At 35.9% G+C, this 24,415-nt stretch overlaps 1 protein-coding gene across 3 annotated transcripts in view; it reads left to right on the forward strand.

Moving 5' to 3' along the window:
* The window catches only part of LOC100864194 (cell adhesion molecule 2), a 101,566-nt gene that overhangs the window by 37,156 nt on the left and 39,995 nt on the right, over positions 1-24,415 (forward strand). Inside the window, exon 1 of one of the 3 annotated variants that reach the window (XM_003694132.4) lies at positions 10,173-10,672. The exons of the other annotated variants lie outside the window; for them this stretch is intronic. Coding sequence (XP_003694180.1) covers positions 10,627-10,672 — 46 coding nt within the window. The 5' untranslated portion in view covers positions 10,173-10,626. Of the gene's footprint in view, positions 1-10,172; positions 10,673-24,415 lie in introns of those variants that run through there. 3 annotated transcript variants of the gene reach the window in all.

A 24,415-nucleotide genomic window follows, 5' to 3' on the forward strand; every position in this document is an offset into this window, starting at 1 on the left:
TGCCTTTTACACATTAATAAAAAAGGAGGAGGAGGAGGAGGAGGAGGGAAAACAAAAAAAGACAGCAATAATTCAAATTTAATTTTCGATTGTGAAAACTTCTTAGCGGGGAAATTCGGTCGTCGCTCGATCGGTAATTTAATCGAGGTCGGTAAAGTTCGGATGGGAAGTCAGCCCCTCGGGGCGTTAGTTCAATTCGTGGTGAATTATGCGGAAAAAATTTTTCGGCTTTCGAAACCGAGGAGGCGCGGTTATCCATCGATCCACTTCCGTTTTCGCGTAGGAGTTTTCGAAAAATTTTCAATCTTTCAAATGGAACGAATGGACGGACGTTCCGGGTAATTGTACGAAATGCGGGCTCCACGAGATGCACGCCTAAACGAGAGAGGGTAGGAAATAAAAGCGCACCACCAACGGGGTTAGAAGTCGGGGGTGAGATCTCTACAAGAAGAGGGATAGAGATGTTTTTCAATCGACCTGCGCCCATATATACGGGCAATAGACGTACAAAAGTATTGCGCCCCGGTAAAAGGATCCTTGAAGTGGTCGTAGAATCACGAAAACACAGTGGCGGCCCATTGTATTTGCACTCGTTGACTCGTTATGAACGATGCGTCGACGCGCTCTTAACCACCTGTGCCTGGAAAAAAAAAACTCAACATTATATATCAAATTCGATTTAACGTTATCTTTCAACGCTGCGCTTCCTTTCTTTGAATTGCAAATTGACCTACTTTTATCCAACGCTCGAATAAATGTGCAATCTATTTCTCCATATGGCATGCTTTCAACAAATTAATCAGAAGATTTGTGATAAAATCAGTAAGATATGATAATTATGTCGAATTAAATGAATATATTGAATTAATGCAACGACGCAAAAAGTAGTTTTCTGATCCTCGAGTTGAGAACCGTTGTTCTAAGATTTGATTGGCTGGCCGAATAATCGATTTAGAATATTAGCTAAGTCTGAGTCGTGATACATTATTAGGATTAATTAGGATTAGAACAAAGTGTTAAAATAATAGTTTTCATATATTTTTTTATTACGAGTTTTATTGAGAAAGTGTTTTTGACATCCGTTTAATTAAATTAAATCACAATATCATTTATACGTGAAATAGATACTTAGATATTGTATTTCTAGCGTTAAATATGATATTAAAGTGTGATATTATTGAAATTAAATAAATGTATAATTGGATTATATACATAAGTGTAATCCAAATTTTAAAAATATCACGTTTAATACGTCAAAGTGGTTATGTTAGGATCTGGTTTAAACTTTTAATTTTAAAGGTTATGTTTCGTTTAAATTAGACTGCAATTTTTTCCTCGCCAAATCAAATATATTTTTTACTTCGTTGTATTTCTTTCCGTAGTTATTAGTGTTTCCTTGACCTATCGTGGACCGGTTTAAGCAAACTTTGGAAGGTTAGAAATTTTCCAGGAAAATATCTTCCACTGTACCGGTGTATCCACCGATCTTCTGATATTCGTACAAATATTTTATCGAGGAACTACGCTATCGGCCAAGCACGAAAACGTAAAACGTTATTGAATTCGTGAACTCACGAAAAATAAATCGATCCAAGTGTTATTGGAATTAGAAAACACGCTTTAGAATTGATATTCGTTTTGTTTTCCCTCGATGAACTTGATCCACTGAATTTTTTCTATCATCCAATGAAAGACAGGAAAGTTGCAACGAATTTTTCAAATCAACGTTATTTGAAGAACTGAAAGTGTCGATTTTGTTCAATCACACGACGGACTACGTTTACCTTTATTCGAATAAATAAAGTAATTTTTTTTAGTAGCATCTCGATGGGATTAAAATTTTCAACGAATTTCATACATTTTCTAGAAAAAGTTCTCGGAAAAAATACAGAGTGATGATTACAATACGATTAATTTTCTCTCGAAAGAACTTCATTTTTTTTCACGTTTATTAAAATCGATCTTTTTATCCCGTAAATCAGACTGGCGCGCAAAGCGCTTTGGTGGACACGATAAACATTTCATAAATTTCCCAGGAGCTACTTCTCGAAAAACGTACGACGTTGCAATGCAATTAATTTTCTCTCAAAGGGCTTCATCATATTTTCAGCTTATTAAAATTGATCGCCTTTTATATTGTGTGCACCAAGTGTGTTTCACCGAAGTGAGAGTTGCAGCTAGTGGAAAAAAGTGGACGTTTAAAAAATTCACAAACTGCCTGCCACCATCCACTCCCTCCATGCACTCCTGTCATCTTTCGGTGGCTCGAGGAAAAATTCTAACCTCGTGCAATAAAGATGCTTAGACAATCCCGTTTATCGTGGCCAGTCACGTACACACGAATTTCGTAGTTTCGTGTTTTAATAGCACTCACACGTTGTCCTGATAACGCATGCAAACACACACACACACACACACACACACACACACGATAGGAGGAGGGTATTTAAACGCATATGGCTGGCCCGCGGCATAAATATGGAGTTCTGTTGCCGGAATGCGCAACATACGGCCGCCAGGATAATGAGCCACGCGATCGTTACGCTATCGATGCACGACACGTTCTGCCAGCTGGCCCTCCCCGATCGTTTTGCGAAAAGTATCTTCGCCGTTTGTCATTATTCGCCACCCCTGCACACAGCCTCTTCTGGATATCTTGTTGCAATGGGATGAGGCCAATTCAGGGGACGCCATTTTTAGGGAAGAGAGAAGATTCCGATTTTAGAAGCTTTTCGCTTGTAGATTTAAAAACTTTGATTTTTTTTTTTTTTTTTCGAAATCTTTTTAAATGGCGATATGGAGATATTTGGTGAGGGAGTGGTTAAGTGATGTTTTTTAAACTAGAAAATCCGTTTGATCCGGTGATTGAGAGGACCTCTTTTGAAGAATTCGTTGAATCTTATAGGTCGCTTTTAACTAGATGATTTTTGTAAATTTTGTTATTTCTAGTTTAAGCCAAGTTATTTAGTTCAAAATCGTTTCGAAGCAAGGGCACTCGCTTTGATCAATTTCCAAATATAAATTATTCATTTTTAAGTGGACAATTTGTAAATCGCGTTATAAAAATTCAAAAATTTCCGACATCGCTCCAACGATTTCGATTTTCACCAATAATTTCACGTCAACGGAATCACCTGTGTCCGATTAATTAATTATACGAGAATATACAAACGATATATATATATCGCGAATGCATTAATATCGATAAACGAGAACTATTAATCGGGCACAATCTAATTTAACAGGATTTAAGGGTCGAAACACGAGTCCTCTCAAGAAGCGTATCGCGTGATTGATTCTCGCCCTTCGGTTGATCGGTCAACGACTCGGTAAATGTTTATCGAATAAACATAGGGTGTTCGATTAATTAACACTACCTGGCCTATTGTTGCTGGCCGCGCGTCCACGTGTTGCGCCTCGACTTCTCAACCAACGGGATAAAACCCGTTAATTATTGCTCGACAATCGGCCGCTTGATAATTAGCAAGAATTGGAAAATAGGGCCGATGATTAATCGGGGAGAGATTTCGAACGATGCCGCTGTCACGTATCGTGTCGTTGATTTTAAAATCAGGGGAGGATAATTGTGGGCCGTCCGTTTGGAAAACAGCGCCCGATCGGTTGTTCACCGCCACCGTTCCCGTTGAAAAATTCATCGAAATTGGGCCGTGGCCAAATTCCTCCTCGTGTCTGGGAAATGGGGGAATTATCTTCAGAGGGGGAGAGCCGATAACTCGTCGCGCTGATCGATCTCGAAATCTGTGGAAATACTCGACACGCCTTGAAACGAAATCCGAATAAAACAAATTTTAATCCCGGCTTGTAATTATTAGCGGGATCAATCTGTTTGAAAATTATCGATGGGATGATCGATCACATTTAACAATTGGGAGAACGTTGGAAATATGTAAAAATCCTTTGATCCTTGAATATTTTCATTCCTTCAATTCTGCAAAAAGTGTATTGGAATTTGCATACGCGCGAAAGTGAAAAATGTTTATCATTGATGATTGAATTATTTAGGTCCAAATTGTGGATTTAAATTAGATTGGAATTATCTCTTTTTCATTACTAAAAACTTATTAAATTTCTCGTTATTATTTTTACAGGTAAAACGGTTCAAATATCTTGTAATACGTAAGAAAATTTTATCCAATATTATTCGAGAAGTGTAATACCAAAATTCCTTCCACATTTGAAGATATCAAGAAGTAGGGAACGTTGTATTTGACGTATTTCAAAATGGTCGTAATTTAATCCGTCAATTAGAGGAACGTTGTTTACGGTTCGTTTAATCGTCGTTCATTTTCGACGAATTTGATTCTGTAGATTGTTGTCGGCCGATCGATCGATTAACCGAAAGTTTTTTTCTTCTTCTTCTTCTTTCTGGCGAAGCTTTTCGAGGCTACGAGGCTTTTCGACGGCAACTTTCCCGCTTAAAATAACTCGCTTTAACTCGATTATTTCTCATTAAGACCGCTGGCGTTGGGACCACTTCTTTTTTTTTTTTTTTTTTTTTGCCCTTGCTAACATTTTCGCTGGCCCGCACAATAGTCCGTCCAAGGGTGCAAAAGGGATGAGGTCGACCTCACCCTGCACAGCCAGAGGCGAGAGCTGGACGAATGCAGGATTTGCAAGTGTGTCGTTCGAGCCATTTTTACGTAAAGTTGTCTTTTTTTTTTCTCTCTCTTTCTCTCTCGACAGGAGGATGCTTGTGATTTTAAGGATGGGAAGAGCAAGCAGGAAACGTTAATTTGTAGTAATTGGAAAAACTTTTGGAATCTGGAATTAACTTAATTATGGATTTTGAGTAAATTTTTTTCCTCTTAGGTTTAAGATTAATTTAGGTTAATTTTATTCTACGATGATTTGCCATTTGAATTTTTAGTTTCGATTAATTCGTGTTCGTCCGTTCCCAAGTTTGGATTTTTCCCAGTTACGACAAATTTATCCGAATGTCCATCTTTGATGCACAAGTTAAATTATCTCCACCTTGAGTCGATTTACGTCTAAGCCAGCTTGGATTGTAGTTCAATTGACCTAACCTATCTTCTTGGGCTTAAGTTGATTTGCACTAAATCGTTTAGGGTTTAAATTAATTTGCATCTAAACTGTCCAGGGATTTAGTTAACTTATGCCTAATTTATGTCAGCCTTTAAGTAGCTCGTGTTTAGCTTGATTTACAAATAAATATATATAATAATTTATAGTTACCAAAAAAGTTAAAATTATTTCCAAAAATTCGAACTGAACAATCTACTTACCTAACCTAACTTAAACTCGAAAAAAAAAAAAAGAAACATTTACGAGAATTAGAATAAAAAAAAATTAATTTCGTCCAATTTTTTCGTTCGACCAAACACCAACCTCGAACCTACTTGAAAACGAATAACTTTCCTAGTTAAATGTTTTCAGAAAAAAATATCGCTTTATTAAAAATACAAACTCAACCGGGCAAACGTTTGTCACAGTTCCAAACATTTACGCCTCTTGATAAAAGGATTAATGCTCGCCTGTTTCGTGACCCGCAGTTTTTGTATTCTCCAATTTTTCTCTCTCTCTCTCTCTCTCTCTTCAGGCCCGGGGCCAGGAAAAGTCACCGTCGGCCCTGAGTGCACGCGTAAAAGGACTTGTGCTCGCGCGCGCACAACCGCCTCCCTCCCCCCACTCTCCTTCTGAATAACCATGGAACATCGCGGTCGAGATTTATCGTATATTATTCCTTACGATTCTCTGCTCCGTTATTTGTTCCTTCTTCCCGCGGTTCTCCATCTTCTTGGGGGAGTTTTATGGAACCCCTTAAATCGACCACTATAAGAATGGAAGAGAGGAGGGATGGAGGCTCGTAGGAATCTATAAACCCTCTCGATTTCGTCGTGTATTCGTAGAGAGAGAAAGATTTGCGAGGATAATGTTTTTGGAAAAGTTGCTAATAATGGCTCGTGTTAATTAACGGGATTATACGAGCTATCCAAGCTGGAAATTTTAATGATCGAATAAATGTAATATTAGGGTTAAGGTATGAAGAAAAAAAGAGAGAGGATTTTGATGATTGATTAATAAAAAAATTCATAATAATTTTGTAGGATAATTTTGTAGAAAACGAGAAAGATTTACGAGTGATAATGTTTTTGAGAAAGTCATCTAGTTTGAAAGTTAACGAGATTATCGATATAAGGAGTGACAATACTTAGACCGAATGTTTAAAATGTTATTTTTGTTTTATTTTTAATTTTTAACATTCATCTTCTTGCATAATATTAATTGATAAAAAAGAATTAAATTAGATTGATCTTTCTTTGAAAATGTTCCATTTTTATCCAATATTCCTTTGAAATCATTTCACTTTTATATGTATTAAAATAATGAAATAGCTGAATTTTTTATTTTTCAACTTTAAAATTATATCGGATAAAAATGGTTTCAAAGGGAACACGATGTAATTAGCCTTTTTTATAATTGGACGTGCAAAGAACATACGAATAACGCGAATGCGACTTTAAATTAATTTCGAGAAACGCGGACGCGAATTATGGAATCGTTTATGAAGTTGATGTTTTCGATATGGATAGTCTTTAATCACGATCACTTTTCTAATTGAGGTTAATCGAATCGTTGAATCTCTTGTTGATTTCATCATAGCAGTTTTATGATCGCTCTCAGTTCGTACATCAGGGGTTCCTTTAAAGATACCCTAGACCGAAGCCATCTCTTATGGAATAGAGTGGGGACGGGAGGAGGCAAAGTACGGTCGTGCTGTCGTATATAGTACTGATCGTAAGAGGAGAGTAAAATGGGGAGTTGTGCCTTGCGGGAAGTCGATTTTGGTCGATTAAAGTCGACTGAATTCGAAAACACATTTTTCACGGGAGAAAATTAAGTAAATGGCATTTTCGATAGAAAATAGCGGTTTAATAGGGCCATTTTATGGAAGAATAAGCTACGCGTAAAATGCATCGTACGTGGTTATCTTATTTATACCCGCATATATATACATATATATATGTATATATATAAAGAAAATATATAGTGAGCGAACGCAGTAAATTGAAGAGACAGAGAGAAACAAGAGAGAGAGAGAGAGAGAGAGAGAGAGAGAGAGAGAGAGAGAGAGAGAGAGAGAGAGAATAAAATATAAAAAGAATTGTAATTACCAGGAAAAGGTCGCCAAGCAACGGTTCTGGCTCCGTTTACACATTCAACGGCACAGGATAAGTGTTTGTGTTTTGCAATTAACGCTTTCTGCTAGCCCATCCGAAATGAACTTCCACGAGTAATTATCCTTTCTGATTGTTTGGACGGCGAGCCACGTGCGAGCTAGGCTTTGGCCTCTCTCGGTTGAATTTTCTTTTGAAAATTTTCATACCGTAGCTCGATCGTGTTTTTAAACATTACATATATATGTCTTATGCTGCGTTCTCATCGACCAGTGTTAAATCTCAATGTTATTTGACAATCGTTTTGTGCAGGCATTTTTTGGTGGCAGATGTGTCATGATTTGATGAATGATTAAGACACGTTTTTATCGATCAAAAAAAGATAGTAGTGATAAAAGATATGGTCGTTTTAAACTCCTTTAGAGATAAAATCACGATTATGGTTGCGGGTCCATTACGCCAGATCATGATAAAGTCAGTTCGTCGATGAATATTATTAAGTGTCCTTAATTCGCGACGCAATAATACTTTCCTTTGAAACTATGATTACGAGAATGAGAATTGTATAACATTTCTATCGTGTTTATGCAAAAAAAAAAAAAAATTCGATATCGACATTCCATAAAATTCCATAGTAAATGAACAAGCTAACCTAACTTATTTTTAATCACTTTCGTGAATAGAAAAAATAGCATTAGAATTTATCGAAAAAATCGGTTTTTCTCCATGAATATAGAAAAAGAGAAAAAAATATATATTTTAAATGAATGTCAATAGAAATAGGAAAAAGGGGAAAAGATCGATATTCATTGAAATGTTATGGACGAAAAAATTGCAACAGGCTGTAAGAGCTATCGTACGACGAAATAATACTTGCCGCTAATGGGATGTTCTTGCGTAGAAACGTAGAACCGTGTCTTTGCGCAAGCGTGTATATCCTTTGCTCCTACATGGACCTCGACAGCCAAGATTTATCGCATCGATTCCTCGGTCAGTTTTCAGGCAAAATAGCGACATATTGTTTCACGTCCTCGCTGAAAAATTACTACATGTTCGATTTCTGCCTCGATTTTCATCAATTTTCGATCTTCTCAAGTTATCATTACTAGGAAGATATGATTTTTTAATAACTCAGCAAAGCATGCCATACGATTCTCTTTTTCTTTGTCTATAATGCTGAAAAGGAAAAAAAAAAGAAAAAAGCATCTCATCCTCAATCTGCTGTGGATTCATCGTTAAGAACATCTAATAAGCTCAAATGTTTTAGGTACTGTAATGAAAGGTTAGTTTAAGGTTATATATTATACAAAGATGAAAAGATGGTTAAATAATTTGTCGAGAATTATATTCCTCATAATCTCTTTGATGGCGTATATAAGTACTAGAAGGATCATCACACTTTTGATTGTACAATATCGAGATTTAAAAATATTTTTTTTAATCCTTTTACTTCAGATTATACCACATTTCTTTGATCCATTCGAATTTTGAGGTTAAGATTCGTGAAAGGATAAAAATCTAATTTTTTATCTTTATTATTTAACGGTTAAAATATATTTTATTATTTTTATTATTTTCTTGACAATTTTTTTGAAATTATTATTTCAGATTTCATATCGTATTCAATACTTGTGAACTGGTGTCGCAACGCACCTTTTCAAATGCAAACTAGCTAACCGTGCACACATCGGTTGGCATGCAATTGCTCGTGTGTAGGTATCAATTACACGATGTTCCTCTCCATCAGAGATAGTTTGAAACCTGTTATCCTGGTCACTTATTTGAAACACTCTCCCTTTAACTTCCAAAACACGTAATTCCACCGGAATAAAAAATTACTAGTAACATTCTCGTTCTAGAATTTATCAATGTTTATACGTGTATTGTGTTATATATAGATAATATAACCGTGCATGTGGTTACAATAGTGTGGTTATAATTGCAGAAGTGCACATGTGACGATAACTACAGCGGCTTGTCATTGTGGTTCCACAGTTTGACGTGATTCTATTCGTGTTCGAGTACCTGTAACTATTCTTCTTTTCACGATATATCGATCAATTAAAACTTCACGATTATTTACTCGCAATCATAATTTTTTTTCCAATTTTTAATATTTCAAATAATTATGGAAGAGATATTTGGTTTTATTCAAGCTAATATATTTATATTATCCAAAAATTTATTACATTTCGTACTTGATTTTTAAAAGTTGATTAATATAAAAAATAATCAAGGGGAAATGTTAAGAAATGTTAATGAAAAGGACAGGGAGGGTTTATTTTTTTTTTGGTTTTTCTGGACAACAAAAATCTAATTAAGTCGTCAAGAGACCGTGTCCTCGTTTGGACGCGAATAAAAGCGGGAAACAAATTTTCCATTCTTGCGAAGGAATTTTTTTCAGTCGGTCTGGTATTTAAAATACAGAAAAATTTCACAGAATTGTCCTTGCGAAAAACAAATATAAAGAAAGAACATCAATAATTATAATCGTGCTCCAATCTTAATTCTTCGCGAATCCATTTTTTCTTTTCGTTTAAAAAAAGAAGAAAATAATAAAAGACGAAAAAATCGAAAATTTCTAAAAGAAAAAATAAAATCATTACCAAAAAAAGCAAGCGATTGCCGCGGTTCATCATCGGCTAATTATCACCGCTTGACTCACTGTTCGTACAATCATTACCACTATTTTTTTTTACCTCTATTTATTGCTTTCCCTTTCATTGTGTGCCAGAAAAATTCCAAAAAAGTGTGACCTTCTCCATCCAATCCCCACCATTCGCCTCTTCTATCCGCCCCAACCAGTTACCGAATAACCAGTTGATCTCATTCGGAAGCAAATCGTGGGGACAAAATCTCGTTGACTCGAAACGGGCCAATCTTCCAGTATCCCAGACACGGTACGGGGACTGAGCCATCGTACGTCGTTCCTGAACCTCCACCATTCTCTATCATATCCCCTACTACGCTGCCTGGAAGGGCGCAACTTCTGCGGCTCGTTCGGCCGTTTCCGTCAGTGTTCGGCTACTCTGCTGCTCTGCTCGACGGCAGCCGAGCAACATAGTGGTGGGGAGAGTCGCGGAGTGGGTGGCATGAGCCCGTTAGGGTCGCGGCACTTGGACACGCGATCGTCGCGCGGTATAGGATACACACGTTCCAATGTCTAACCGGCAGCAGTTATTTCCTCGCGGCGCGTGCCTTTCGCGCGATCGTCACGCGTGCAATTTCTCGTGAGAGAGGTCAAGGGGAGCCCGACAAACCTCTCAGCCTCGACTGCTTGTTCTTCTCTTTCTTTCGTCAAGGTGTTCTCATCACACTCGCCCTCTCCTTGTAACTGTCATATTCAATTGTGACCGGAGTATTGTAGTGCGTGAATTGACTTCGCCGACGCTGACACTGTGAGTGTGACATTGTGTGAGACTGGTGAACTATCATCGAAGACACGAATTAAGACTGACGTGCGGTGATCATGGATTGGAGATTCGGATTGCTGTTTGCCTGTCTACTCGTCGATGGTGAGTGATTTTGTGAAGTTTTTACTGGTGTATATGCGTCCATGATACGATTTACGAGGGACGTTTTCTGACAGCGGACATGCTGTGTCATTCTGTGCCGCAGTTGGATACGATCATAGCGTGCATTTGATCATATTAAAAATTCTAACCTAGTACGGCCGCCGTTTGTTCGATAACTCTTGGAACATGGAATCGCAACGCGCGAACATGGAAGCCATCGCGAATTTTCTTTCCAACAAAATTCATCGGAATAGACTTAACGAGGCCAGAGTGGTTGGGGTATTCGAAAAGTTATGACAGACAGGGATATTATACTCGTTTTATGAACGTATAAAGAAAGTTTTTTTGGAATAATAGTAGTCACGAATTTTTATTATAATTGCTTCTTATCCGTTATTTCATTCGTTATATTTTTTTGCTAGAGTTTCTTATGTAGACAAATTCCATCAGTTATTAATTTTATATAATTTAAGGATTATTCTACATAATTTTTAGAGATTTTTTTTAGATTTTATTTTATTATTGTTTATTTTATGCGATTGTTATTGATTGCATTGCACTTATTACTTGTGTTTATTAACATTAAACAGTTTATTTATAGCAATTGTCACATTTATATTTTTAAATCAGACGAAAGAATAACGATTAATTATATTTTTTTCTCTCACCAATCAAACAAAAATTCCAGTTATAGAGAGTTCAGAAATTCTTATCGTACAAATAGCTTAGTATTATTTCTTTCATTTATTTTCTTTTCTCAACGATGGATTCAACAATATCCCCCTTCCAATATCAATCAGAATATCTTCACCAAAACAAATAGCTTAGGCATTCATTCCCATTATTTACTTTTCCTTTCCCAATGATTCAATAATTTCCATCATCCCAATATCCGTTCCAAATAAACTCATCAGGAATCGAGGATCATATATACGTAGAAAGAAATTCAAAAAATTGATACTCCCAGGAAATTTTATCCCGGGCAAACTCCATCAGCGATAACAAGCTGTCGAGTTTCACCGTCTTGTTCCCTTTTATTTGTCGTCCATATACACGCATATACCGTAAACGTTCTCCTTCATGTTTCTCATTCCAAAACTCATTTCGCGATACGGGATAAACAACGAACTCGATGTGGAACTCGAATGTGGCTCTAGCTTTGACCCAATTACTATCCGCTGGAATTTCGGTTTTTTTTTCAGTTTTTTCCTCTCTTCTTTTTTTCTTTTCTTTTTTTTTTTTTATTTACCAATTGGCTTCGCATTTCTCCCGTGCAATCTTCCGAAAAGGCGGAAGGCTGATCCTGATCGGCAACGTATCCACGATCGGATCGCGGATAAGCAGCGCGTATATCGCACGGATAGATCGATAAGAGAAAACGCGTCGACCGCGAGCTGCTCTTCTCTTCTCGCGGCGAGTTCCAATTTCCTGATGGGAGTGGATTAATATAATTTGATGGCGTCCCGGGAGAATTATGCATCTCGTAGCTCGATCTTCCTACGAATCAAGGTTTCGTTTCTACGCCTTACTTCCGATTACGATGTTTGCGTTAATTTGGAATTACGATGGATGGAGCTTGTTAACGTTTCGGCGACGTAGCGCGGCCGTTTTATGAATATGGATGGTGATTCGCGTGGAACGCGTATGGGATTATAATCGTTACGGCGATGGATTCGGAATTCCGGATGAGTCAATTAGGGGCGTGATAATTGCGTGATGTATAGGTTGCACGAAAGTAAGGATTTTTTGATAGATCGTGGTAAAGTTTGCTGCTTTATCGGACGTTCGATGGTTGTTCATTGGTTTCGTTAGGTTAGGTTTTTTTCTGAATCATGGTTACTTTGAGAGAGACACGAATTTTGTTGAAAAAAATTGAATCCTAATCTTATATTTGGAATAAAAGTTTTTGAACTTGTTATTTATATTGTCTGTAAATGTGATTCATCTTCTTTAAAATTTCATTTTTTTCATTTATTCTTTTATTTGTTATTTCGATTTTTTCATAAATCATTGTTCTTTGTACAATTTTATTGTGATTATCGTATATTTTAGAAAGGATTATTCATTTAATTCAGGCTTGAAATGTTTTTCAAAAAAGTGAATTATCTCCGTTGAATTTATTAATAAAAATTTGATCGCTTGTTCCACTTTTCCTTTGAGCTCCGCTTTTTAGCGAGCGTCGAATCCTTTAATGTACTCAATACGCACTTAATTATGCAAAGTATTGAAGTGTTATACACATCTTATATTCGAAATCCTTAATCTAAAAAAATGCGAATTGTAATCAGGGATTGTAAATCGAACTGTTTTCAACGCTATTCCGAAGATATGAAATAATAATTCTAAATTATTCATTATGACATAACACAACTATCAAACCAAATTGACCAAATTTTATACTCTTTGATCCTTGAAAACTAAAAATACACCAATTTGACAAAATTAACAATTCAACTAAAAACACAATTTAATGATATTTTTAGTCATTATATCATCAGCCATTATATATATATAACAAACAAGTTTCAAGTTTCGCGTTACAAATTACAACAAACAAACGAACAAAAAAATTAACAGCAACAATGGTTTAACACGAAAATTAAAACAATATATCCTCCTCTCCTCCCGATCCGCCAACTCCGCGGGAAATTGCACGCTAAAAATCCTCCATCTGGCGGAGGATCCATTAGCACACAACAAGGTAACACGAGAACCTCTAATTATTTCGAGCGGTATAGAATTTGCCGCGTCCGTTCCTCTCCCTCTCTCCCGTGGACGCCGGCGTCCCTCTGTGTGTACTTACAGGTGTCGGCACGCGCGATCCCTCCGCGATATCTTCTCTCCTCTCGCTGCTGCTTTAACGATAACGATCATAATAATTTAATTTAACAGGCCGCGAGAGAAGGAGGTCACACTCGCATCGATCTTCCTCTCTCCCCCTCCTCCTGGAAAGTACTCGCGAGATGCAGCGAGCAAATATTAAAGGGCCACCCACCCCCCCGAGCCTTCCTCGTCCCCGAAACACACACTCTTCGCCACCATTCTTCACCACCCTTCCCACGCTTCTCTTTTCCTTCCCCTTCTTCCTTTTTTACGCTTTTGTTTCTCCTCCTGTATTTTCCATCTTTGTCCGCCTTCGCGCAGCAGACACGAGGAGGAGGGAGAGAGAGAGAGAGGGAGAGAAACAAGGCCAAGACCGTTTACCAGGGATGCAAAAGCAAGAGCGAATGTCCTCAAACCGCGTTCATTTTCTCCCGGGCCCGCGTTTTTCCAGTCGTTTTACGGAACCCAAGAGGAAGGCTGGATGGACCACGGCCGCCGCACGAGGGATATAATAACGTTCAATTACCGCTTCTCTGTCTCGACGTCTAAGGGACTCGAGACTCGGCGAGGGTTCTAGGGGAGGAGGGATTAACGCTTGTTAGGAAGGTTAAAGATGCTGTACTCGCCGCTTCCAAGATTACTGCTTGAATATAGGCAGAGTTTTTAAGTGGTTTCAGAGGTATTATCTGATGGGGAGAGGAGGTTTTTTTTAGAATTTTTTCGACCCATGAGGGCTGTCGGATCGGATCCAAGTCAATTTTAAGGATCTTCTACTTAAATTTAATTCCAAGGGGTAGATAAAAATCTACAGTAGTAGGGGTCGAACGAAACGTTTGTCAAAATTAATTTGATTGAAAATTCGTCAGATTCGAATTTGTTGTAATGCAACGCTGTAATTCTGATACAAAAATAATTGAATTAAAAAACGTTGACGTTATAATCTCGAGTAGGATTTAACCTAGACCTAACCTAAATATCATTTTGCTTTGCAAGGTGTACTTTTAATATAAAATCCGAACATCGAGATTGATCGTTATGATATATTAAGAATATTATACGATGATTGTACAACAACTTCTAATTCTCGAATTCAACTACTAGGATTAACAATTTAAACTTTAATCATCTACGTTTCATTTTCGATCTAACGTATTTTTAACACGTTAAATGATGATGATGGTGATATAATTAAGGATGTTAAGATAAAGGATACTTTAATTGACTGAAGAGACAACGGTACGGTGACGTGGAAAAATTCCGGTGAAGCCGAGCCAAGTTAATCTACTTGGTGATGAAGGGACTTCTTGCGAAGGGCTGTAGTTAAAACGAATTGTTCTTCCTCGATCATTTCTTTCCCCAGTCTTTCCTGAAGACTGTCTATTCGTAATTTACCAAGTGTTTTTAAAACAGCGTCGTCTAATTTATCGAGCCATATGAACCGTGAAAGGTCTCGATTCGTTCTGACGTTTTCCTTTAATTTCGAGTCTCTTTATTATTATTTATCGGTTCTTTGATCTTTCTTAAAAAGAAAAAAGTATAGAATATATTTTAACATTTCTGCGAAACTGTGAAAGCAATTATGTAAATTGTAATTTCTAATCTCAACAAAAACTGTTTTCACATGCAAAATTACGTTTCCTTCCGTATATAACGAATAGTGTTGAAGTTGTACATCTTCAACGTTAAATTAATAACAATCGAGTTATTTTCGTGTTAACTGTGGTCGATCTTCTCTTGTGCAATGATATTTTTGTTCTAGACTGTTTAACTGTTCGTTGATCGAAAATTTTCCTTGAGTGGCACTAAATTGAAAACAAAAATACAGAAAATGTGGTAAAATTAAAATATAATTTCGTGTTAAAATATATCAAAATTTAAAATCTATTACACGTACCATTTCGTTCTGCCATTTATGGAACAGTTAGCTCAATTTTATAAATATTTTTTTTCTCTAACTATTATCAGAACTATTGTTCAATGAACTTAAAAATATTGCATTTTGGATTCAATAATCCGATTTATCTATTGATTTATTACATTTGTCCAAGGACAAAATCGAAATTCATTTGATATAACGAATTGTTATAACCTATCTTTTCAACATTTATTCAATTCCCTCGCCATTGATACCAATTTTACCTTTAATCTTGATCTAATTTATCTCGCGGAGAATACGTACAGAGAAACGAATTCAAATGACCGGGTTAATACGTTTCTAAAAAAGAGAGCAAGATATCAAAAGATTTACGTCAATAAATAACCTTTAATCACGAATCCAACTGAGAGTACGTGCCCGTACCTAACCTAAATTTCATTTTCATTCCACGTATTTTCGTATCCCCCCTATTACGTGTATATAACTCGTATATAAACGAGAAACAGTCTCAAAGAAACAAGTTCAAACATTCCGATTCACTACTTTTCCCGATGAAAAAACCAAGAGATAACACGCACATCCCGATCAAAAAAAAAAAAAAGAAAAAAGAAAAAATGGAAAAAGCGAACCACTTCGCTCTTACGAGTTAATGACGCGGCTGATTGTCCGCGACCAACGTGCATGTCCTCTTTTCAATAATCCGCATCGTCCTTCTCCCGTAATCGAGCGCGGTAAAGCGAGAAAGAGAGAGAGGGAGGGATAGAGAGAAAGAGAGAGAGAGAGAGAGAGAGAGAAGATTCGGTTAGCCGACACATACGTCCTATTCTCGCGGCAATTCCATTAAAGCCCATGAAACCGTCCGGTTATTAACCGTCGGTACAATCGTCGGGGATAGCAGTTTCTCTTGCGACGCTGTCGCATTAACGATAATGGCGAGAAACGAGTGGAGTTATCGATTTCGTGAAAAATTTACGGCCTCGCGTCGATGAATTGCTCGTAATCGTTTCGTACCGATGAAAACAGAAATTCATTTGTCCGTTTCGAAAGTTCGGTGTTCTGGTAATAGAAATAGGTGGACAGTGGCGGGGAATAGTAATTTTTCAACGGAACGAACGAACCGTTCGACCGGTACTGTTTTTCATCGCATGAAAATCGAACTGCCGTTCCTGTTGGTCGCCAATTTTGCCAATTGATCTTTGCTTTTTTTTTCTTTTTTTTTTTTTTTAGAGGGAGGGGGGACTTTTCCTTCTAGTCATCGAGATACAAGTGGATAAAAGATGCACAACAACAACAGTTGGTCAATCGTCGAGTTAGGCGAAAAGTTTAGAAATTTCTCGATCGACGTTTAATTTTATTAGCGGTTTATTTTCGAAGTGACGAAACTGATAGTGTTTAGAAATACTGGGTTTTTGACTACTGGTTTTTTTCTTAATTTAGTTCAACGAAACAAGAAGTTATAGGAAGTAGAAAAATAATAATATTGACGACAATTGTAGGAATGAAACAGGCTTCCATTTCAAAATATATCAAATTAACGACTCGTCACCATCAATGGTAGTTAAAATGCATATTCATTTAACAACGTGACTGTATTGTTTAATGCACCGGATACCTAATATTTACTTCGCGCAGTGTTTTCGAATATACACGTCCATAACAACAAAGTATAAAATATCGACGTAAGCGAATAAATGGACCGTCAGATAAACTATTTTTTTGTTTTATTCCCTATTTTTCCTCCTAAAATCCAAATATCTCTCGACATTACATTCGAAAATGCTGTTACGTTAAAATGTTTTAGTGATAGTGTCAGGCGGACAATAAATCAAAAGATTTTTGTTTAAATCTTGAAAAATACGATTCTTCAGACAACAATTCTTTGCTTCCTTTATGAAAAATAATCGAGGCACCACGATAATTTAATGATTAATAAATGACTGCTGTTTTAATAATCCAATCAGTATCACAATTTGAAACGTTTTACAAATTCGATAGAAATCGTTAGAGTTGTATATTCAGATGAAATATTGGAATACAACGGAAGAATAGACACAGATTGTCAACAGACTTATGGTTGCAACTTCCGCAACTTGGATGCTTATTTTACATAAGAATGTATAGCATCGTTGCATTAGCTCGTTGATCCGGAATTGCAAACTGTGTTGCATCAAATGCAATACGGAATAATTTAAGAAGATAACATGAAAGATAAACGACTCGACGAGAAATGACCATCTGCTCGGACGAACGAATGGAATGTTGATAACCAAAAAATAGCACTAAAAAATAGTACAAAGAATGACAAAGTTGACACAAATTATCGAGTATATCGTCAATCAAATCAACTTCCATCTGTCACGAATAATAATATTTATTGACTCCTAATACTTTTTAGGCTCCTTGACTATCCAATCGCAATCGTCTTAATATTTTCAATACCAATTCGAAATAAACTGTTATTAAGAAAAAAAAATTTAAATTTAGCCAATTTTTTAATCTTTAAAATCTTAAGATCTCTAATATAAAAATTGTCGCATTAAAAAACAAATTTATTATCTCTCCTGTAGTTTTTCAAATTAAATATTTCAACTAATGTAATCACCTCAATATTTCTCTCTCTCTCTCTCTCTCTCTCTCTCTATATATATATATATAATAACCTCAAATCCAACTCCATCATCCGATTCAAAGAAGAATCACGCGACAGATCTTTTTGCAAGTAGTAGAAAATTTCAGTGATCAAAAAAAAAAAAAAAAAAAAAAAGAAAGAAAGAAAGAAAGAAAGGAAAGAAAAAAAAAATGACCTAAAAAATGGGGGAAAACAGCAGTTTAGGGTTGACGGATACTCCACGAGGGAGGGACAAAGGGATGGGATGATCGCGGTCGAGAATTGGGGCGCGACTCGTATTGCGGATTGATCTCGCCACGATAAACGGAAACAGTGTGGAGTTTCGCATGCACGCGGCATTTACGCGACCGCAGCCTGACACTCATCCCCCTCTCGCCCCCCTCCCGATGAACAATTATCTTACGAAGCTTAAGCGTGCAAGAGAGTGTGCGCGTGTGCGCGTGTGTGCACATATATCGCGGAAATCGGGTCGGCGTGTATCGTCGGCCACGGGTTGGCAAAGTCCTCGTGAAAGTTGTGCACGCTTGTTGACGGCCGACGGTACACGCGTCTAGGCCACACGCGTCCCTGTTTCACCCTCGCACGCAGACTCGCCCCATCGTGAACACCGGTTGACGTTGAAAATCGACGCTGACGCGCCCACTTAATCCTTCCCAGTTGGAAGATTTTCAGGAACACTGTTGCGGATCGTACAGAGCGCTTCAAATCGCTCGAAAACAGTCGTTGAATTGTTTTGAATCTCGTGTACGGGATCGCGAGTTTGATTATTCTATTTTTTTTTTTTTTTTAATCTTCCTCCCTCCCTTTTTTTTTATTTTTTTTAATTTTTTTTTTTTGAGGTCGGTTTGAAATTCGAATCGATCGATATGTGTATATATATATAGGTATCGTCGAGAACTCGACTTCTCTGGAAATTGGTTTCCAATCCTAGCAAGCGTGGATAAATGAACGTAGATCGATGGCGTCTGGCGTTGAAACGTGTTCGTTATTAGTAAACCGTCAGGATTTTTCTCATATGGCGACACCTCACCTGGCCCATCAGCCAACTCTGTCCTAAACACGTCCGATGACGTTCCGCTGATACACCCACGTATACACAGGCGAGCGGTATGCGCTTGTGAATGGGTGGGCGAGTATGTGTAGGTCAGTGGCTCCCAAATTTCTGATCGATATTAGCTCCGGATAGGGGGATACGTTGCTCGAAATTTTTACATGCAAACTCGCGCGAAACGTAGTCGGGAAACGTGTCACATTTCCTCTTCGTTTTTGGACGAACAGAGGATGTCATACATACAAGATGTTATACGTGAAAAATACATTTTTTTTTTTTTTTTTTTTTTTTAGAAAGTCATTCTTGAAAATTCGTTTTAAAAATCCATTCGGTTCGATCCCCTTCTCTTTTCGAACGCAATTGAACATTCATTTATATTTGTTTTAATGTTATTCGACGAATTTTCAATTTCCTCTTTCGCCGTTCCATTTTTCTAACTGGAGTAGTAATCCATTTTGTACAATTATATCACGAGATTATCCTGAGATTCTATATTCCGTGTTATGAGGAATATGCATTATAAAACGGTGCAATCGATTGTTCGTTAAAAAACAGATGAAATATTCAAAGTGGCATTTCCTCTCGCGCCCTTTTATTTTCAATGATAATCCAGTCCAAAGATTCGTGGGTGGCATGACGCCAGGTGCAGCTATATCCACGAAAATTTTCAATATTGATTCCCCTCGAAACGAAGTTTCCTACGGGAAAATGTCACTCTTTATTCCCGACGTGTTTTTTCACGGAGAATCATTTGGTATCGATGGAAGTCCCGTCACTCGCACGGTAGGATAGTTATTTGGGAGCCACTGGGGGCAGAGACACACGTGAAATTTTTCCATCGTCACGGTACACCGCGTGCGGCCTGAAAATGCACTGGCAGATGGTACTCGTCATACATGGGCGTGCCACGGCTCATGCGGCTCGCTTTAATCGCTTAAAATCGTCGTTAATTGAAAATGAGTCAATTTACGCGTAAATTTACTCAAGCTGTGTGCACGTCGTCGCTGTCGGTTGACCACGACATTGAAACGCGTCGTCCTTAGGACAAAAAAAAAACCCTAATATCCGGTCGGATGACGCCTACCATGAGTGTGCTTCCAGTGGAACACAATTTTTTTCACGGGCCATCTACAATTCTTTTATTTCACGCTTTATAATAGAAGGATATAATTCAGAAAGAATTGAGCAAAATATTCTAGGTACAGATATCCATATGTTGCGTTTATATTATTACAAATTACAACATTTATTATGTGCTTAATGATTTTCAATAAAATAAAAATAAAAATAAAAATTCTAGTTACTTTTATCCATTAATTCCGATATTTTTTTTTTCTGATATATTATCGATATATCGAAAACTTATAAAACATCGATAATCAATTATTAGTCATTATTATAATTCTAATACAAAAATTAAGTAAAGATTTTATCTTCATTGAAACTTGTTCTTCGTATTAATTTCCTTCCGTTTTTTTTTGTCTTTAACATTCATTATTGTTATTTATAATTAAAGTTCAATTATTCAACATGTTGGCGTCTAAAATTATATTTAAAAACATTATAAAGAAATTAGCTTTCTTTTTAATATCTTGGAGATCTTAGTGGACTAGATAATAGCCATTTTTTTTTTGTGTCTATTAAATTTTAATCAAACGACCTCGATGCAAACGCAAATGGTTATAATTATTGCATATGTTATATTATTAACCCCCTAATAAAATTACCATTTTCCATTAATGAAATTTTCCAATTTCGGTTAATTTCACATAAATTCGGACTTCGAAATAGGAAGTGGCCACTACACCGAATAATATTCCAACGAACAACCGCTCAAAGCAAGTTGGCAAAGTGACTAGCTAGACCAGCGTTAGCCATCCAGTGAAATTTCGTAGTAGTGCCATCGAAACTCTCTCTCAGAGACACTTCTACCAACTGTTGACATCAAAATTCGACTCATTTTTGGAATAAATCATGAAAATTGTAAGTTGACTCTTCCTGAAACGTCAAAACATATTTATAATATATATATATATACATACACGATAATTAATTATTATTTAAAACAAAACCATATCACCTTTCATTTACGTAGAATTAATTTATTTAAGACAAATATTTATGGATTTCCCGAGCGATGTAATAATCGATTAATTAACTACAAATTAATCATTAAGCGAAAATAATTTCATTATAATAAAAAAAAAGTTGATTTTCGAAAATCATTTTAATATTAATTATCCTGTAAAAATATTTAAAAAGAAAAAAAATATGATCACTTATCATGCATTAACGGAAAATTTAATTCGGGATGTATATTTTTTAAGTAAATATATAATATTAATATTGACCCGGGTCATAATTATCGCTGCGTCCATGTGAATATATTTCATCGTTCGAAAGTTGAAAAAAAATTCCACTTCGAAAGAGGTGGTAAAAAGATTAAAATCCGAGAGAAAAGAAAATTGAAAATTCGATGGTCGTTAATCACAAATGCGTCAAGAGTGGAAAATTATGAAATTACATAGCAAAAAAAAAAAAAAAAAACGATAGAAGTTTTCGGAGAGGAGTTCTAAAACACCATTCGCCAAGTTTCAAACAGAGAAAGAGGAGTGTGATTGACAGAATAAAATAAGCGGATCGAATAAACGGGGTCCAGTTTTGTTATTGCACGTTAACTAATGGACCTACTATAACACATATATTCTTTTCTTTTCGTTTCTTTCTCTTCTTTTTCCCTTCTCCTCTCTTTTTCTTTTTTTCTCTTTCTCTCTCTCTCTCTCTCTTTTTTCTATGAAAATTCATACGCGTCTAGCAACGGGCACACTAGTTATTTGTCCGCCGGTTTCCGCGGATCAATAACCTACTTTTATGATTAATATATACGGTACACCGTCCAGGATTATTTGAATGTTCGCTTTAATACGAGCTGTACAGCCACGGTTTTAATATCCTCCTCTTGGAAGAGAGATCGGTCCGCGTCTGCCTTTTAATACCACCCTGTGTCGTGAATAGGTAACAAAATGGAATGCGCTTCAGAATCCTTTTTTCTTCCCGTTCGAATGTCCGTCAAGAGTTACAAATTCGGAAATATTCGAATATTCTTCGCTTGTCAAATTTTTTCCCCCCTATATACATATTTTATATTGAAATCTTAACTAATATCGCATGCCATTATCATTAGATTTCATTGAAAATAATATTGAGTTCGATATATTAGCCCAGTCGTGTTTCTAGATTTCGAAAAACCGATAATTATAACGAAATTGTATTATGCGAGGTATTTCCAGTTGCTGTATTCCGATGTATAACCGTATCTTTAAAAATCTCTTTAAAAAATAGATAAATCTAAGAAATTTTATATTTCACATTGTTCACTTATTGTTTAACCAAGAATCGATAAAGAAAGAAACATTTATTTACGCTTAACACTGATACTTTTACGTATTGAACGTCTATGCATCTTTATAATGGCATGTAAACATTCGAACTCATTCTTCCCAAAGTGACAATTGTTTTATAAATGAATGGTACGTAGCATTTCGCGCGATTACAAATTATTCACTAGATTTCCTAATCATCGGATTCCTCGTTAAACATACATGTACCATCTAATTTTAAATATATCAACGACACTGGTTCAATTAATCGCTCAAGAATCGAAGAACCTAACCTCAACTTCGGACCACGATGTAACCAACAAACCAAACGATTTTAAAACCAAAGGGAGCCATGAAGGGGACTTGTTTGCAACTCGGAGGAAAATATTTAGATACGAAGATGGAACGTGCACGCGCGTGTGTTTTCCGTCTCGAGGAGAACCACGACCCTCTCTTTCCCACCCGTTTATTTTCTAAACACGGAAGCAATTCTATTGAAGGGTTGGTATTCCTGGGACGATCAGTTTAATGTGAAGACTAACCTCTTCCCAATGAAACGTATGCACACATACGTGCGTGTATAAACACGTGCACGAGCGTCCTGTTAAAAAGAGCCTCGACCCACTTATACCACTTTTTCCTCGAGAAAATAATAAAATGAAATAAAATGATAAAAGTGATGGAGAGAAGAAGACAAAAGAGGGATTATAGTTAAAAGATCACATTTATTCTTTTAAAAAAAAAGAAAGAGAAATTAATCGACGACTCTTTTGATGGGAAAATGGATTGATTAAAGAAAATGAAATTCTCCGAGAATTTTCGAGTTTCCACGAGCATACTTGTCTAGATATCCGTATTAGGTTTCGTAGTGATTTAGGATTGCTAATATTCTACGATTAACTTCGCGGTGAGATTTCGGATGAGCTGGCTTTTAGACGCGAACGTTGGCAAACATGCTGCCACTTAGTATCAAGACATTATTTTGATTATTACAATATAGATAATATTTAGATATGAAATAATTAATAATTTTTATATGGATGGATGAAATTTTTGTGTGAAGTTTCAAGTTTATAAATTATTTTATGAAAATTCAGTTATTATTTGCGAGAGGATATGTTTCATTTTTCTGCATCTATATAGTTTGAATTAGATAGATTGATTTCGAACATTAAAATCAAATTCTTATAAACAATTCAATATATACGTGAAACAATATAAAAATAATGTTTTCGAATCCTGAAAAGAATTTATATTTCTTTAAAAAAATTTAATATTCTTAGAATTTCTATAAATTAAATAAATATTTGAAACATACCTAGGATTATTTATTTTTTTCTATCTTAACCAATTCTCTATAAATATATGAAGCTCTTAATGTATTAAGTGTGTGTTAAGTTGTGGTATATGTGTTGAGATGAAGTAGTTTAGGAGAGGTAATATTCTGCAATTAAGTCTGTGGACAAGCTAGGGATTTCGGAGGAGCTTGCCAACAAATTTGCTGTCATTTGTTATCACGAAATGATTTTATCTAGTATGGTATCTAGCTTAAAATGTAACTGAAAATATATTACTAGTTAATATGGTGGTATTGTTAATTAAATTTTGGAAATATTTTGTTTATATTATTCATAAATGAAGTTCTATAATTGGAAAATTTTTCAGATTAGATGTTTTCTCAAAATTTTATAATTTCATTTATTAATGTTATATAACATTATTAATATTTATTAATATAATTAGAACTTATAATTAAAAAAAATAAATGAAAATTTAAAAATATAAAAATTTCCAAGTGATTTAATCGATTAATGAAATTATTTATCAATCAATAATGGAAAATATTGTTAATTATCGATAATTAAAAATATTAATTGCTAATCATCAATTGTTAATTGTTAGTTTGTAATGGGAATTAAATTAAAGTTCTATTTGCTGTATACGAATATATGTTATATTAAGTGAATACTGTTGACGACTAAAA

The sequence above is a fragment of the Apis florea genome, unplaced genomic scaffold, assembly GCF_048593485.1.
Source record: "Apis florea isolate Af1SG1 unplaced genomic scaffold, ASM4859348v1 contig_2492_pilon, whole genome shotgun sequence".
Lineage (NCBI taxonomy): Eukaryota > Metazoa > Arthropoda > Insecta > Hymenoptera > Apidae > Apis > Apis florea.